The following is a 13,774-nucleotide window of genomic DNA, read 5'->3' as shown; positions in this document are numbered from 1 at the left end:
GTGAATACATGTAAAGTGATTCTCTAACCTGAGAAAGTTCCTCTCCAGAACAATGAAACACTGCTCCGAGTGGATAATGGAAGCTTTGTTATACAGATCTGTTGCCCTAAAACTGTCAGTGAAAGTTGATCACAGCCAAGCATGGGTCAGCTTGGTCTCCATTCAGTGGTGGTAGTTTTTTTTTTTTTTCTTTTCTGTGATATTTGTTAGTCTTTCGGCAAGCTAAGTTACCTTCCTTGGCTGAATTTCTCATTCCTTCTCAAACTTTTACACTAGACAGCTATTTTGAGTATAAATTATACACAAACTATGAAATTACTTTGGAGAGAAGGATATTAATATATATTGAATAAAATGTAAATCTTTTAGCAGTAAATGATCTCAATTCATCCTAAATTGTTTTCTGATTTTTCTCATTTAGATTTTATGCTTGCACATTCTCTTTTTTCTTTGTAATCTTAAAGATGTGTTAACATGAGGGCTGGACAGTGCCACAGTTGGTAGCACTTGCCTTGCAGTGAGAAGGTTCTGGGTTCAAATCCCAGCCTGGGGAAATTTGTGTGTTCTCTCTTCCTCCTCCAGTCCAAAAACATACATGACCATCAGGTTGGTTGGTCACTCCTGGTTATCTGCAAACCTACATGGATAAGCAGGTATAGATGATGGATGGATGTTAACACAGTTGATAGTACTGCCTTCTTGCTCTGTGCTTAGGGTTGCCAGCCGTCCCTTGAAAAACTGAATCGTCCCGTATTTTGAATTCACAGTACGCGTCCCACGATGAGCTAAAACGGGACGCACCTAGTCCTGTCATTCGTGATAATCAAAAGATTTAAAAGGTCAATGGGGTTGATAAATGATGGTGCGCTTTATATTTAGTATTACGGTAAATTCCCAGCCACTTCCTGCTCTGTGACCAATGAATGACAGGTCCTTACACCCGCTATGATGATACAAAATCCCACTCACCTCATTGGTCTAGGTCAGGGATGGGCAACTGGCGGCCCGGGGGCCGCACACGGCCCTCGTCATCACTCAGTGCGGCCCGCGAATAGATCAATAATAATTTAATAATAAAAAAAAATAATAATTAAAAAAAAAATTGTAATTATACTTTTGACCGATAGAGGTCAAAGTATAATTACAAACAATAGCGGGCACGGGCCGCTTTGCAACAGCGAGGAAGAAAGTCAGTGCCATGGCCACTAGCAGTGGCATAAAGGGAAAACTTGACTGAGAAGGTCACATTTTTCAGACAAAATGGAAAGAAGTACGGACATGGGGATTTTTTTTTTTTTTGCGTTCCCTCGCAAAGGTTTTTGCGTTCCCTAGAAGTACGGCTGATTTATTTGTTGTGGTCTCTTGTCATTCACACACAACAATAAACCGTGAGAGCCGACGTAAGTTTTGAAACTGCAAAACTTTGTCTTAAGCGGAAGATCAAACGTGCAGCACCGCGTTCATAGACCAGTGTGATGCATTCGTAGTGTCAGAAAGCTATGGTGCATTCAGGAGCATGGGACATTAGATTTTTTCAGAATAAAAGCTAACAGATGTGCATAATCAAAAAATAACAGAAATACAATTATAGAGCATTCAGTATTGTAATAAAGCCCACACTGTTTCTGGATAGACACATTATTGTTTGAGTTAAGTTCTGTTCCGTTTTATGCCTCTTTCCTTGTAAATCCTGAATGCATTGATATGGAGGAGTTTAAATTCCTTTTTTGCAAATTTTTTTTAAAGCAAATGGTTTGTCTTTTGCTTAAGGACATATTAAAATGCATTTATATGCAGAAAATAGTTATATGTTGGTGCAGTAAACATACAGATATAAATTCATCTAAAATTTGTTCTTATTGAGAATAATTTGTAGCGTCTTTCATATCCAATTATTTGAAGTGCGTGGTCATGTGGTCCTCCAATGGTCGTGCTGAAAAAAATGTGGCCCTCTTTATCATGGAAGTTGCCCATCCCTGGTGTAGGTACTGCTGCTTTACAAAATATACAGCCAGACATGAGACGAACACAAAGCAGCATGGAGTCGTATGACAGGAATTCACCGCTTTCAAACACTGCTGAAGCTTCAGCTTTGAGCAGTAACCCGACTACTCTTCCCAGAAAAAAAAAGAAACGGCTGCAAAAATACAGAGTGGAGTGGGAAAGTGAAACAGGCGTGGCCGGAAAGAGTGCACGGTAATACCTACAAAGCGCACTGCACTTTCTGTCGCCACACTTTTTCTGTTGCTCACGGTGGACAACATGATGTAAAACAGCATGCTTCCAGTGTTGGACATATAACAAACATGAGAGACAACAGAACCAGAGGAACCCTAGACCAGTTTGTTCCCCACCAGGCAACACCACAGACAGACATGGTATGTAAAAAAAAAAAAAATTGTTTTAATTTTATTACTATAGCAAAATATTATGAATGTGAGCGTTTAAGGCTAAATACAGCATATTTAGTGTAATAGACAACAATATAAAGATCAACATATACAATAAGCTTTCTTTATTATTATTTACAGGTGACTGCAGCAGAGGTAGCCCATATATACCACACTGTGAAGCATCGTTTAAGTAAACTTAAACGATGCTTCACAGTGTGGTATATATGCTTCACAATGTTTTTTTTTTATTTATCCTATATTTATTTATACTTTATATTTATTTATAATAAAATTACTGGTAATTTTATTATGCCGAAAAAACCCAAAAACAATAAAAAGTATTTGTTAATTGTTTAATAATGTGTTTCCCATGTATATTATTATCACTCAAAACATTCCTCTAATTAAACTGAAGTTCAAGTCAAATGTCTAAAAATTCATTTCACACAGAAAAAAGGGGCAAAAAAAAAAAAAAAAAATCACCAGGATGGGGTGAAGACAGAGAGATTGGACAGCCCTAACAGGAGGTGTACCTTATTTTTCTTTCAAGGAGTAGGCAACCCTATCTGTAGTATGACTCCAAACTTGGGTTTTTATGCATGGAGTTTGCATCTTCTCCCCTTACCTGAGTTGTCTCTGGGTTTCTTCTGTTTCCTCATAAAAATATACATCTTAGGTTGACTGGACTCTCCTGTTTGATCTTTGATATGAGGGTTTGCATGCATGGTTCTTTTGTCCTGCATGTCTACTGACTCTGCAAGTTATTGATAATAGAGGAACAGTAGGATTACTGACAGATTTACTGAGTGTAACCCTTCAGCTGCTCCCCGGTTCAGCGTCCGCCACAGCAAGTTATCACAAGGTGAACACAGAGTTTCTATGCTGTGTGCCATTCCTGGCACAACCAGGATTCAAACACAGGTTTCAAAGATGCAGACTTAACCCGGTACTCCACCACAGAGGGACAATAAATTTACTAAGAATTTATTTATTCATTTAACTAGGTCTAATATAATTCAACATTAGACAGATTCTTTATGAATCTGAGACTAATAAAAAATAACTTTCATTCAATGATGCTGATATGAATTTTATTACCTAAATATCATTAAGTAGCTTATACATCACTTTGGTCAATGATCCACTCATTTTGAAGCCTTATATTTTTTACTTCCTGGGATACTGGTGCAACCTGTGCATCATGTGTAAACATGTGAAACATCATTTTTAATTCACTGCAAATATTATTAACTTAGACTAAACTAGTAAACCAGTTACAAGAATCAAAACATAAATAAACTGCTTCTGTATTAATCAGTATTTGTTAGATAAAGCATAAAAATAACTAAAATCTCCGTAAATGTCAGCTTGTTACATCATGTTTACTGTGTCTAATTTGTCTGATTCTTTGTAAATGAATTTATCAGTTTGTTTAAAGGTCTGCTGATAAGCCTGCCTGAAAAAATACCATTCACAGTGAATCTCAGGAGCACAACGCATCTGAACTTGTTATAGAATATTTTATGATGTAAAGGTTCTTCAAGGCGAAGAGCTGTCTGCCTTTAAACAGGTTCCGATAATGAACGGTTATATGAAAGACACAACCATATGCGTTTTATTGGAGCTCTTTATTTCTTTCTGGACAGTCCTGCCCACCACGGTCTGTGAGGCCACGCCTCCTGATCACCTGCCATACACGCTGTGACATCATCATAATGCAGTGCAAGTGTGCTCTGCTCCCCGGCAACATTCAAGCCTTATTCCTAAACAAACACAGAACCCACATGGAGGATGGAGGGGTGGGGCCACAACTGGAGTGAGGGGCGGTGTTACAGACGGAAGACAAAGTAGCAGATTCACAGTCTGAAGGTGAGCAGATGGGGGAATAATTATTAATTTGACCAAAGAAGTCCAGCATTGAACACAAAATCGCTTCCCTTTTAACGGCTGACCCAGCCAGGAGCTTTCAGCTTCTCTCTACCTGGTTCCATCACAGGAACTGCTGCTGCTGGTCCTGGGGGCGCTGACCTGGGGTGGAGTAGCTGGTGCTCAGTGGAGGCTAAAATAAAGGCAGTGCTGAAGCTGGAAACAGCGGGGAGGCTGCAGAGCACATAGACCTGGGGAAGGGGGTGGGTTGTTTAAAAGCACTTGCGGTGGACGATGGAGGGTCCTGCTTCGTCGTACTCCTGCTTACTGATCCACATCTGCTGGAAGGTGGAGAGGGAGGCCAGGATGGAGCCCCCAATCCACACAGAGTACTTCCTCTCCGGGGGGGCGATGATCTAAGGGACAGCGTTAAATGTCAAACATCTGCAAATACAGCCCTCAAACATGCATTCATGGTTCTGATTACCTTTAATTGTATCTTAACTGTTTTTATATCTATAGAACAAACAACTATTTCATTCTTTGGGCCCTTCTGTCCCATACGTTCTTTAAACCCGGAAACAGATTTCATTTTTTTAACTACTACACACAAAGAGAGCAGTTAACTGGCTAAGGTTGAAAGGAAGTTTAAAAGCCTGAACCTAGCCTCATGGTCATATTAAAAAGCTTGAGCTCATCCTGGAATGTGGGATTGTTTCTGAACTCTGAGCTGACCTTGATCTTCATGGTGCTGGGAGCCAGAGCTGTGATCTCCTTCTGCATGCGGTCAGCTATTCCTGGGTACATGGTGGTTCCTCCTGACAACACGTTGTTGGCATACAAGTCTTTGCGGATGTCAATGTCGCACTTCATGATACTGTTGTAGGTCGTCTCGTGGATTCCAGCTGACTCCATACCTGCAGGAAGATTCAATCACCAATATGTGGCTGTGTGCTATTCAGTTTTAGAAAAATATGCACCAATTTACTGATTGTCAACCAGTGGAGTGACAAATCAACAACTGGTATAAAAACATACGGACAGGCGACTGACCAATAAAGGAAGGCTGGAACAGTGTCTCTGGGCAGCGGAACCTCTCATTGCCGATAGTGATCACCTGACCGTCAGGAAGCTCGTAGCTCTTCTCCAGAGAAGAAGAAGTAGCCGCCGTCGCCATCTCATTCTCAAAGTCCAAAGCCACGTAGCACAGCTTTTCCTTAATGTCGCGCACAATCTCCCTCTCAGCTGCAGGACAGATGTGTCAGTGTGATGGGGTCATGTCCATATGCATCTGGGGGAGAGTTAGAGTTAGACAGAGGCCATACCTGTGGTGACAAAGCTGTATCCTCGCTCGGTTAGGATCTTCATGAGGTAGTCTGTGAGGTCGCGTCCCGCCAGGTCCAACCTCATGATGGCGTGTGGGAGCGCGTAGCCCTCGTAGATTGGGACGTTGTGGGTGACGCCATCACCTGAGTCCAAGACAATACCTGGAGCACAGAGAGGAGGTTTAACCTCTGTTCTGTATCAGACATGTTTAATACTGGTATTAAAGGGGACATGTGAAGCTTTTAAGTTCTTCCGTTTCACATTTAAATTATTTAGCCGTGGTCTATAAAGTGGAACTGGAATGCTTTGGTCTGGATTCCTTGTTATTACACAGCCCCTCTTTTGCCCCTATTCTGTGAGCAACTGATTTAGGTGCTGTCTCCTTAAATCTGAATAACGCACTTCACACCATGTTCCGCAGAGTGTTCCACTCTGCCCCACTCAGCTGTTTTGTAGTATGCTGGAGGACGGTGTGGTGAATAGTGTGGGTTAATACATCCAACAACCGGACATTTTCACTTATCCACGTGTAGCTTCAGCATCCTTCAGCTTGGACTACAAAATTGCAGTGAAAAACAAAACTGGTTTGCCAGAAGTCCAGAATTTGTTCAGCAGCTCTGCAGCAAATACTGTTACATTATTGATCAAAAAATGTAAAAAAGAATAGAGTAAACTGAACAGATTGGAAAAATAGGACCCAAACAGAATATATCTAAGAAGATATCTTCACAGCTCCTGGAGAGACTACATTCAGCTTTTCTGCACTCCTAGAGACTCCAAGTACATAACAAAATGTAATTAAGGCCTAAAAAAAATTAATTTTACATGATATGTCCCCTTTAAGGAAATATCTATAAATCCTAAGGGAGGAGGAAGAGTGTGGTCCAACCTGTGGTGCGTCCAGAGGCATACAGCGACAGGACTGCCTGGATGGCCACGTACATGGCAGGAACATTAAAAGTCTCGAACATGATCTGAGCACACAGACATTAACAGTCTACATCAGTGAGAAAGAAGGGCCATTAGAGTTATCTCATTCATTCTTTATCTTTAAGTCAGAGCAAACATGGGCTTCATCTCCTCAGATCCCTTTCATCTGTTCAAATCAATTGATGAGCAGCAACACGTCAGACCTGGGACAAGAGGTATTTTGGTCTCTATGACAGTCTAATTCTATTAGGGTCAAGGATGTTCAGACAATGTTGAGTTTGAGAAAATCTTTGAGCTCAGTAAAAGTAAGTTCCTCACAGAAAGGTAGGATGGGGTTTAATAAACCACATCAGAGCAGAAAAATAACGGAACCACTGTGGGAATATGAATATATTTAGCAAGCACTAAATTTAAAACACTAACACAAGTGCTCGGAAACCATCGTCTCTGGATCCGATGTGTAGGACTGGATTAAAATTCATGGCTGATATAAAACATAAGATCTGTTAGCAGAATGTTGTCTGGAGAAAGAAAGAAGTGTAGGATTTTTCTCTCAATCTTTATTATTTCTGCTGCTTTGCTCTGGTCAGAGTTTGACTTCTGAAACAAATGTTCCTGGAAGTTTCTTCCCAGGAGCTCAATATTTCGTTGTCTAGTGTTTCAGGATTCATGCCTCACAGTGGGTTGGTTTTCTCCTCCTGATCTGACTGCTGAGGATCAACTTCTCATTGATCCTGGTACTTTTATACTTTTACTTGAGTGAAACGTTTGAGTTGATATTTCTACTTCTACAGAAGTATTTTAAAACCCTAGTACTTGAGTAATAGATGTTAATACTTGACATCTCTCGAGTAGACAGACATGACAGAGATCCATCAGAACCTCCTGTGAAGCATGTGGGTTCCACAGGAACCAGCGTCTGTGGTTCTGGTGGGATTTAACTTGAGTGTGTGCACTGCTCCCTCTACCTGAGTCATCTTCTCTCGGTTGGCTTTGGGGTTGAGCGGAGCCTCGGTCAGCAGTGTGGGATGTTCTTCTGGAGCCACTCGCAGTTCGTTGTAGAAAGAGTGATGCCAGATCTGACCAATCAGAGAGCAGGAGCAGGTCAGTAGGTGTCACTGGTGTGTATGTTTGTTCTTGTACTTGCAGCTGAGTGAGACGATTATTTTGCTTACTTTACTAGTAAAGAGAGGACCTTTTTAGCCCCCTATTTCTTTCTGGGCTAGCGGTTAGGTTTAGCGCTAATTATGTTTGGGTTAGGGTTAGTTATTTACTACAATGGGTTGGGGGGGATTAGGGTTAGGGTCAGCCCTTAGAAAGACTTGAAACTCAATGGGAGTCTATGGAAATCAAGGCACGGTCTTTAATTTGTCTTTTAAACAAGGAGGTGCGTGCATGTGTGTGTGTGTGTGTGTGTGGGTCAGACCTTCTCCATGTCGTCCCAGTTGGTGATGATTCCATGTTCAATGGGATACTTCAGGGTGAGGATTCCTCTCTTACTCTGAGCCTCATCGCCCACGTAGCTGTCCTTCTGCCCCATTCCCACCATCACTCCCTGACACACACACACACACACACACACAAAGTCTGTCAGTTTACACCTGTCTAACTGTCGAGGATAGCCGTGAGCGTGGACCAATCAGCAGTCACCTGGTGCCTGGGCCGGCCCACGATGGAGGGGAAGACGGCCCTCGGAGCGTCGTCTCCTGCAAAACCGGCCTTACACAGACCGGATCCATTATCGCAGACCAGAGCGGTGCTCTCCTCATCATCACACATGACTGCAGGGGGCGCTGTGGACAAGCTGCAGACCTACAGGAGTGGCTAGCACTGGCGAAGACAAATGTGATGGGTCAGCAGCTTTTACACTTCAGCCTTTATTTGAGTGAAACAAGATAAAAGCATCAGCACCTCATGAAATGAAACTCATGAAAAAAACCCGATTCTAATATATTTAAAAAGCTAATTAAATTAACGGATATCAAGATTAAAAACACAACTTAGCAGTCAAATTTACTGCCGCTTTGTTGTCCCAGTTTAGAGTTCACTGACATTTACTTACAGTTGTCTTATAAATATTTTTAAAGTTCAACCTGAAATGTTTGAAAATTAATTTTCTGTTAATTTTCATGTTGAAATGATTTTCTGTGGACTTTCACACTGAAGTGTGCGTTTCTGCAAAAACAGAACACATATTAAACAGTGTAATAACTCTGCTCTGTTATGACCGCTTTCAAGTAATAATGAATACAAAGTCAACTGATGAAGGAGTTTTTAGGGTACTACCCTTAGGCTCAGTTTTTTCTTGTTTAAAAAGGGAACGTTAGTGAAGCTAAAACAATAAAAATTAGTACAAAGATAGAAACTGAAGCTTCAACATTCAGACTAATCAAATTTTCAAAAATCAGACGAGCAAAATCTGAATGAAGTCCATTCGAGGTCTGCAGCAGCACCAAAACTGGAGCTGGGAGGTGTCACATGGCTGCCTACTCAGAGAAAACTTCCTATTTCGGTCATGAGTGGACCCCTGCCTGTGTTTGGTATGCTCTCTTTCTCTCTCTCTCTCCCCCTGTGTTGGCCCTGCCTCGCCCAGCCCCACTCCTCTCCATCTGCCCTTCCTCATCTCTCTTCATCCTCCTCTCCCTGCACAGAACTTTGCTCCATATTTAGTCATGAACTCTGGGAAGTGAATATTTCTGCTGTTTCTGGCTGCAGGATAGGCCTCTGTGGGTTAACTTTGCCCTGAGCTCTGCCTCACACACACTCCCTCCACCTGTTTTTTTGGCCATTTAAACTGTTTCTGCATCTTTCTTTTCTGCAGCAGCTGCTTCCCTTCATGTTTTGCTGATTCAGCTTCAAGAATATATCACAGAACCTGGAACGTCACCTTATCCAGCAGGAGAAGTTTTGGGACAAATCTGTGTATTTTTCTGTATCTGCTCAATCTTTTTAACCTCCACTTGGTTGCAACAGACTTGCACTGAGCCTGGTTCTGGTTCTGCTGGAAGTTTCTTGCTGTTAAAGGGGAGTTTTCCTCTCCACTGTCACTTCATGCATGCTTGGTATGAAAAATTGCCCCAAAGTCAACAAGAAAAGGCAAGCGACTGTCCACTGTGGCTCCTGCTCATCCAGGAGGTGTAAATGCTGCAAGTCACTGACTGGATGAAATCTGCTGGGCTTCCGTAGATGGAAACTTTACCAATTAAAATAATAAACAGAGCTTGCTCACATTGTTAGGGATCAAATTAGATTTGTATGCAATTGATTTTGAATCTGTCTGTATCATTGGATATAATTGACTTTCATTTCTCTTTATCAATGTTTTGTTGTTGTTCCTTGGTACATTCGTTGTGAATTTGCGCTAGAAATAAGCTTAACTGAAATGAACTGCACTTTATTAGCATGATACTTGCTGAAGCCTGACAGGAATAAGTAGTTGGAATGTGACAAGGACCTTAGCTGTGTGCATGGGGAGCTGATAGGCTGCTGCTTGTGCTCAGCTCACAGTGACTAGACGGCTTTAGCAGGCTGGACATCTGTGCCACCTCTGGGTGGCTCAGTTTCATCACGCTTTACTTAAAGAGAAAGCATCAGAGCCACAACAATCAGAAAGAATAAACTGATCCAAAATCAACAGCAAACAGAAATAAAAATGAAAATTAAAGCGCATGCTGTGATCAAGGTTTTTTCCCGGAACTTTGGTCCTCAGCTGAAACCTCTGTGCCATAAAAAAAGCTTTAGTAAAACATTTTTTCTTCTGTTTTCACTGTTTCATCTAATTTAAATAGTTGTATCAATCTCAGATGACATTTAAACTCATTAATAAATGAAATTTGATTTCTAGTCATTTAGACCTTCTGGACTGGACCTCCCAAAGTCTTAGTCCAGAAGCAGCCTAAAGTTCTGGTTGTGGCCCCTTCTGAAAGGTAACTCAACATGTTCTGAGGACCAGCTCCCAGATGCTCAATTAATGTTTTCTGGAAACAGACATCTGGAGGGTGAGAGAATCCAATCACATTCCAGCTGAATGTTGGAACCAGTCCTGAACCAAATCTGGTTCAGTAAAAATGGAAATATTCTGGAATCACCAGATCAGGAATGTTTCCATGGAAAAGGGACTGATATAGAGAAACATGAAGGTAAGAAGCCAGATAACTGGGGATGATGCAGCAGGAATCAGAGGGATTTTCTGTAGTTTTTTGGCTTGAAAGGTTTTGCAGATGACCTCTCAATGAAACAGTTTAAGTCGCCATGACCTGGATCAGTGGGTCGAGTTAACGGCGGTTCCACAGCTATGGTAACTAATCTAAAATACTCTGTTTCAAACCTCTTGAATTAAAATGTTCCAATTGTTCAAACACACTGAAATAAAGCAGCTGGGCTCATTCTAGCAGGAAGAGATCTGATGAAAGTTCTGAGCAGAACAATCCTGTCTTTCTTAACTTTCTGTTCAACATTTCAACCTTTTGTTGTTTCTCTATTTTCACTTCCAGACGTTCTGTTAAGGGGGACTCAGACCACCCCAAAACATTTTAGGTATTTAAAATGATTTGAAAAGTTAATGGCCATTCCTGTCTCAGAGTTCCCTCTGCTGGTGGGCTTTTAATCACACAGAGGGACAAACCAAAGACAGTTTTGACATTATTTCTCTCAATTTTGATTCAATTTTGACAGCAAATGGGCTCAGATCTGCAAACACCTCAGTCAGTCTGAAACCCTGAAACAGGGACCATCATGACTTTGAGCTCTCTTGCACCTGGAGGCATCCTATTTGATTAATAAAAACAACTGAGTGATATAAAGTGGGTGTGGACATCTTCTGCTGGAATCAAGCTTTTCAGACATCTTCAAGCCTGTCAGTCAGAGCTCTGGACACGACATGAAGGAGTGGCATCCTGACCGTTTTCTAAACAAGGTGCTCCCAACCAGATGAACAGTGTTTCATAAGAAAAAAACATGTTTAAGCACAGAAAACATGATTATCCCTCAGCAGGAGAAAGGGGAGAACCAAAGGACGAGATAACCCAGGTGATAGAGGCAGGAGAGTAGGCGGAGGAGGAGAAACTTTCACTCACATGAGATGAGCTTAAACAAGTGAGACCTTCACTGAAATGAGAGGGCACGCAGATAGTAACAGGAGGAGATGCTTGGAGATGAAGGAGATGCTTTAGAAGCAGATGCAACATCCAAGAGAGAAACATCAACAGGTCCAATCACTGAGAGGAGCAGGAAACACAGGAGAGAAGAGATTAGGAAAAAAGAGCCTCAGAAGAACGAAGGTGAGAGGAGTGAACACAACGTAGGAGAAGCAAGAAGTCAGAATGGGTTAGGAGGAGGACTGGAACCTTTATGAAGTTTGTCCCACTTATGTGATCATGATCAGAGAGAAGGGTGCAGATGAGGAGCTGATAAGGAGGTCTTACCGTGGCAGTGCAGGACCTGCTGGGATGATGTGGGAGCAGGACAGAAGTGAGAGCCTGAGGAGCTGCCTCCCAGTTTATCAAGCCTCCACCTCCTCCATCCATCCTCCATCCAAACAAGGCCGGGGCCTTCTCCTCCTGGCTGTCTCCTCGGCTCCTTTCCTTATAGGGCAGGGCCCGAGGGAAGTGGCCAATCAGATGGCTGATGGCATTTGCGGGCTTTCTCTCATCATTCACCGCATTCCTGTGAGAGGCAGAGACAGCGGAGGAGGCAGTCTGCAGGGCGTCAAGGAAGACTCTGATACTCCGACTATAGATACAGATTACAGTACTCTGTTACTGTGGTGCGAATGTTACTCTGATTCTCTGAAATGGCTTAGACTACTCTTATTCTTTATATGGATTTTATATTCTCATACGGATCATAGAACTTTAATACGAACCCTACTGCTCCTATACGATAAAGTATTCTGATAGAGGTTATACTACCCTGATCCGGGTCATGGTAGTCTGATACCCTGACAGAGGTTACTGAACTCTGATACTCTGATATGAGTAAATGTACTCAGACACTACACAATTGGTTATGTTACTTATAAACTCCGATAAAGGTTAAATACTCTGATGCTATAATCCTGTTTTGAACTGCTCTGAAACTATGATACAGACTTTAGTAGTCGGCTGTTTTAAAATGAGTTACAGTACTACCATTCTGTGATGGGGGTTATATTACTCAGATACTCAGATACCCTGACACAGCTTAAAGTAGTCAGACCATGTGATATGGTTAAACTACATAGGTATACCACTGATCCTCAGGTACATGCTGAAATACACATTACCAGAGTACCTCAGTTAGAGGTTGTCTGTGTGCAGCCGAGCAGGACATTTAAGTGAAGACTGAATGAGGTGATCCGAGACTCAGCAGAGCCAGCCAACCTGCCTCTCTTCCTTAGCAGGATGAGCTTCAGCAGGACAACCAGCAGGTCGCCCAGCACCAGGGACAATAGTTGACCCCAGATACTAAAACTCATCCACCTGCTGATCACCCTGTTGCTCATTTACCTGCATACCACTCATCTAACCGCCTCCCCTTGTTCAACCTCTCTCTCTCTCTCTCTCTCTCTCTCTCTCTCTCTCTCTCTCTCTCTCTCTCTCTCTCTCTCTCTCTCTCTCTCTCTCATCCACCTGTCTTACTTTCATCCACGTTGTTCTATTCTGAATATGAGAATTTGTTTGTTCAAAAGTGAAAACAGAGTCAGTGAATGTTCAGAAGACAGCTGTAGGTAATCCCCTTCTTTCCAAAGTTGTGAAAAAGTTGTTGCTGCTGGAAGGTAGAATAATACTGGCAGAGACTGACTTACAGTTTGAGTGTGCAGTGGACCAGGGGTGGGGAATCCTGCGCCAGGAAACGTAAAAACCCTGCCTGGTTTTCTTACATCCTGTTCACTTAACCAGGTGATTTTAGTCCTTGGCTCCATCCAAATACATCCATCGGCTAAGGATTATTTAGCCAAAGCAGAAGAGCATCAGCGGTCGCCATGATATGTGCAGTCTAATTAGTGTAGTCAGTGAGGAAGGAAAATGAGCCTTTATGCTTTGTTCCGTGGCTAGTGAGTTAAAGGCTGTCCAAAATCAGCACAGCAGTCCCAGGCTCTTTTCCTGTCCACAATAGCTGTTGAGCCCGTGAAAGATTATGGAACAGGAGCTAGGAGGTATTATTAAGGGTATTCTGATGGAGCCCGTCTAAATGCAAATGGTTGGAAGTAGTCTCTGGATCGGCTTTTTACTTTCTGAGCCTGGATTCCCCGCCTCTGGAGCTTACAGACACCGTTCTCA

General features: G+C 42.2%; 1 protein-coding gene across 2 annotated transcripts; it reads right to left on the bottom strand.

The window, feature by feature from the left end:
* Positions 1-4,002: 4,002 nt before the first annotated feature.
* acta2 (actin alpha 2, smooth muscle) lies at positions 4,003-12,074 on the bottom strand. Of its 2 annotated transcripts, XM_036142410.1 has the most exons (10): positions 11,939-12,029; positions 11,591-11,731; positions 8,166-8,345; positions 7,942-8,070; positions 7,484-7,594; positions 6,475-6,559; positions 5,585-5,746; positions 5,313-5,504; positions 4,995-5,176; positions 4,003-4,675 (listed from the first exon to the last, which is right to left on the bottom strand). In XM_036142410.1, exons 3-10 carry the CDS (start codon positions 8,292-8,294, stop codon positions 4,532-4,534), a joined length of 1,134 nt encoding a protein of 377 aa, XP_035998303.1. In that variant the 5' UTR covers positions 8,295-8,345; positions 11,591-11,731; positions 11,939-12,029; the 3' UTR covers positions 4,003-4,531. The 2 variants fall into 2 exon arrangements, with proteins under 2 accessions (XP_035998303.1, XP_012705364.1); XM_012849910.3 differs by lacking the exon at positions 11,591-11,731 and having other exon boundaries at positions 11,939-12,074.
* Positions 12,075-13,774: the final 1,700 nt, after the last annotated feature.

The sequence above is a fragment of the Fundulus heteroclitus genome, chromosome 10 (genome assembly GCF_011125445.2).
Source record: "Fundulus heteroclitus isolate FHET01 chromosome 10, MU-UCD_Fhet_4.1, whole genome shotgun sequence".
Taxonomy (NCBI): domain Eukaryota; kingdom Metazoa; phylum Chordata; class Actinopteri; order Cyprinodontiformes; family Fundulidae; genus Fundulus; species Fundulus heteroclitus.
Note: the sequence above shows the minus strand (reverse complement) of the source record. Positions and strands in the feature narration are given on the sequence as shown.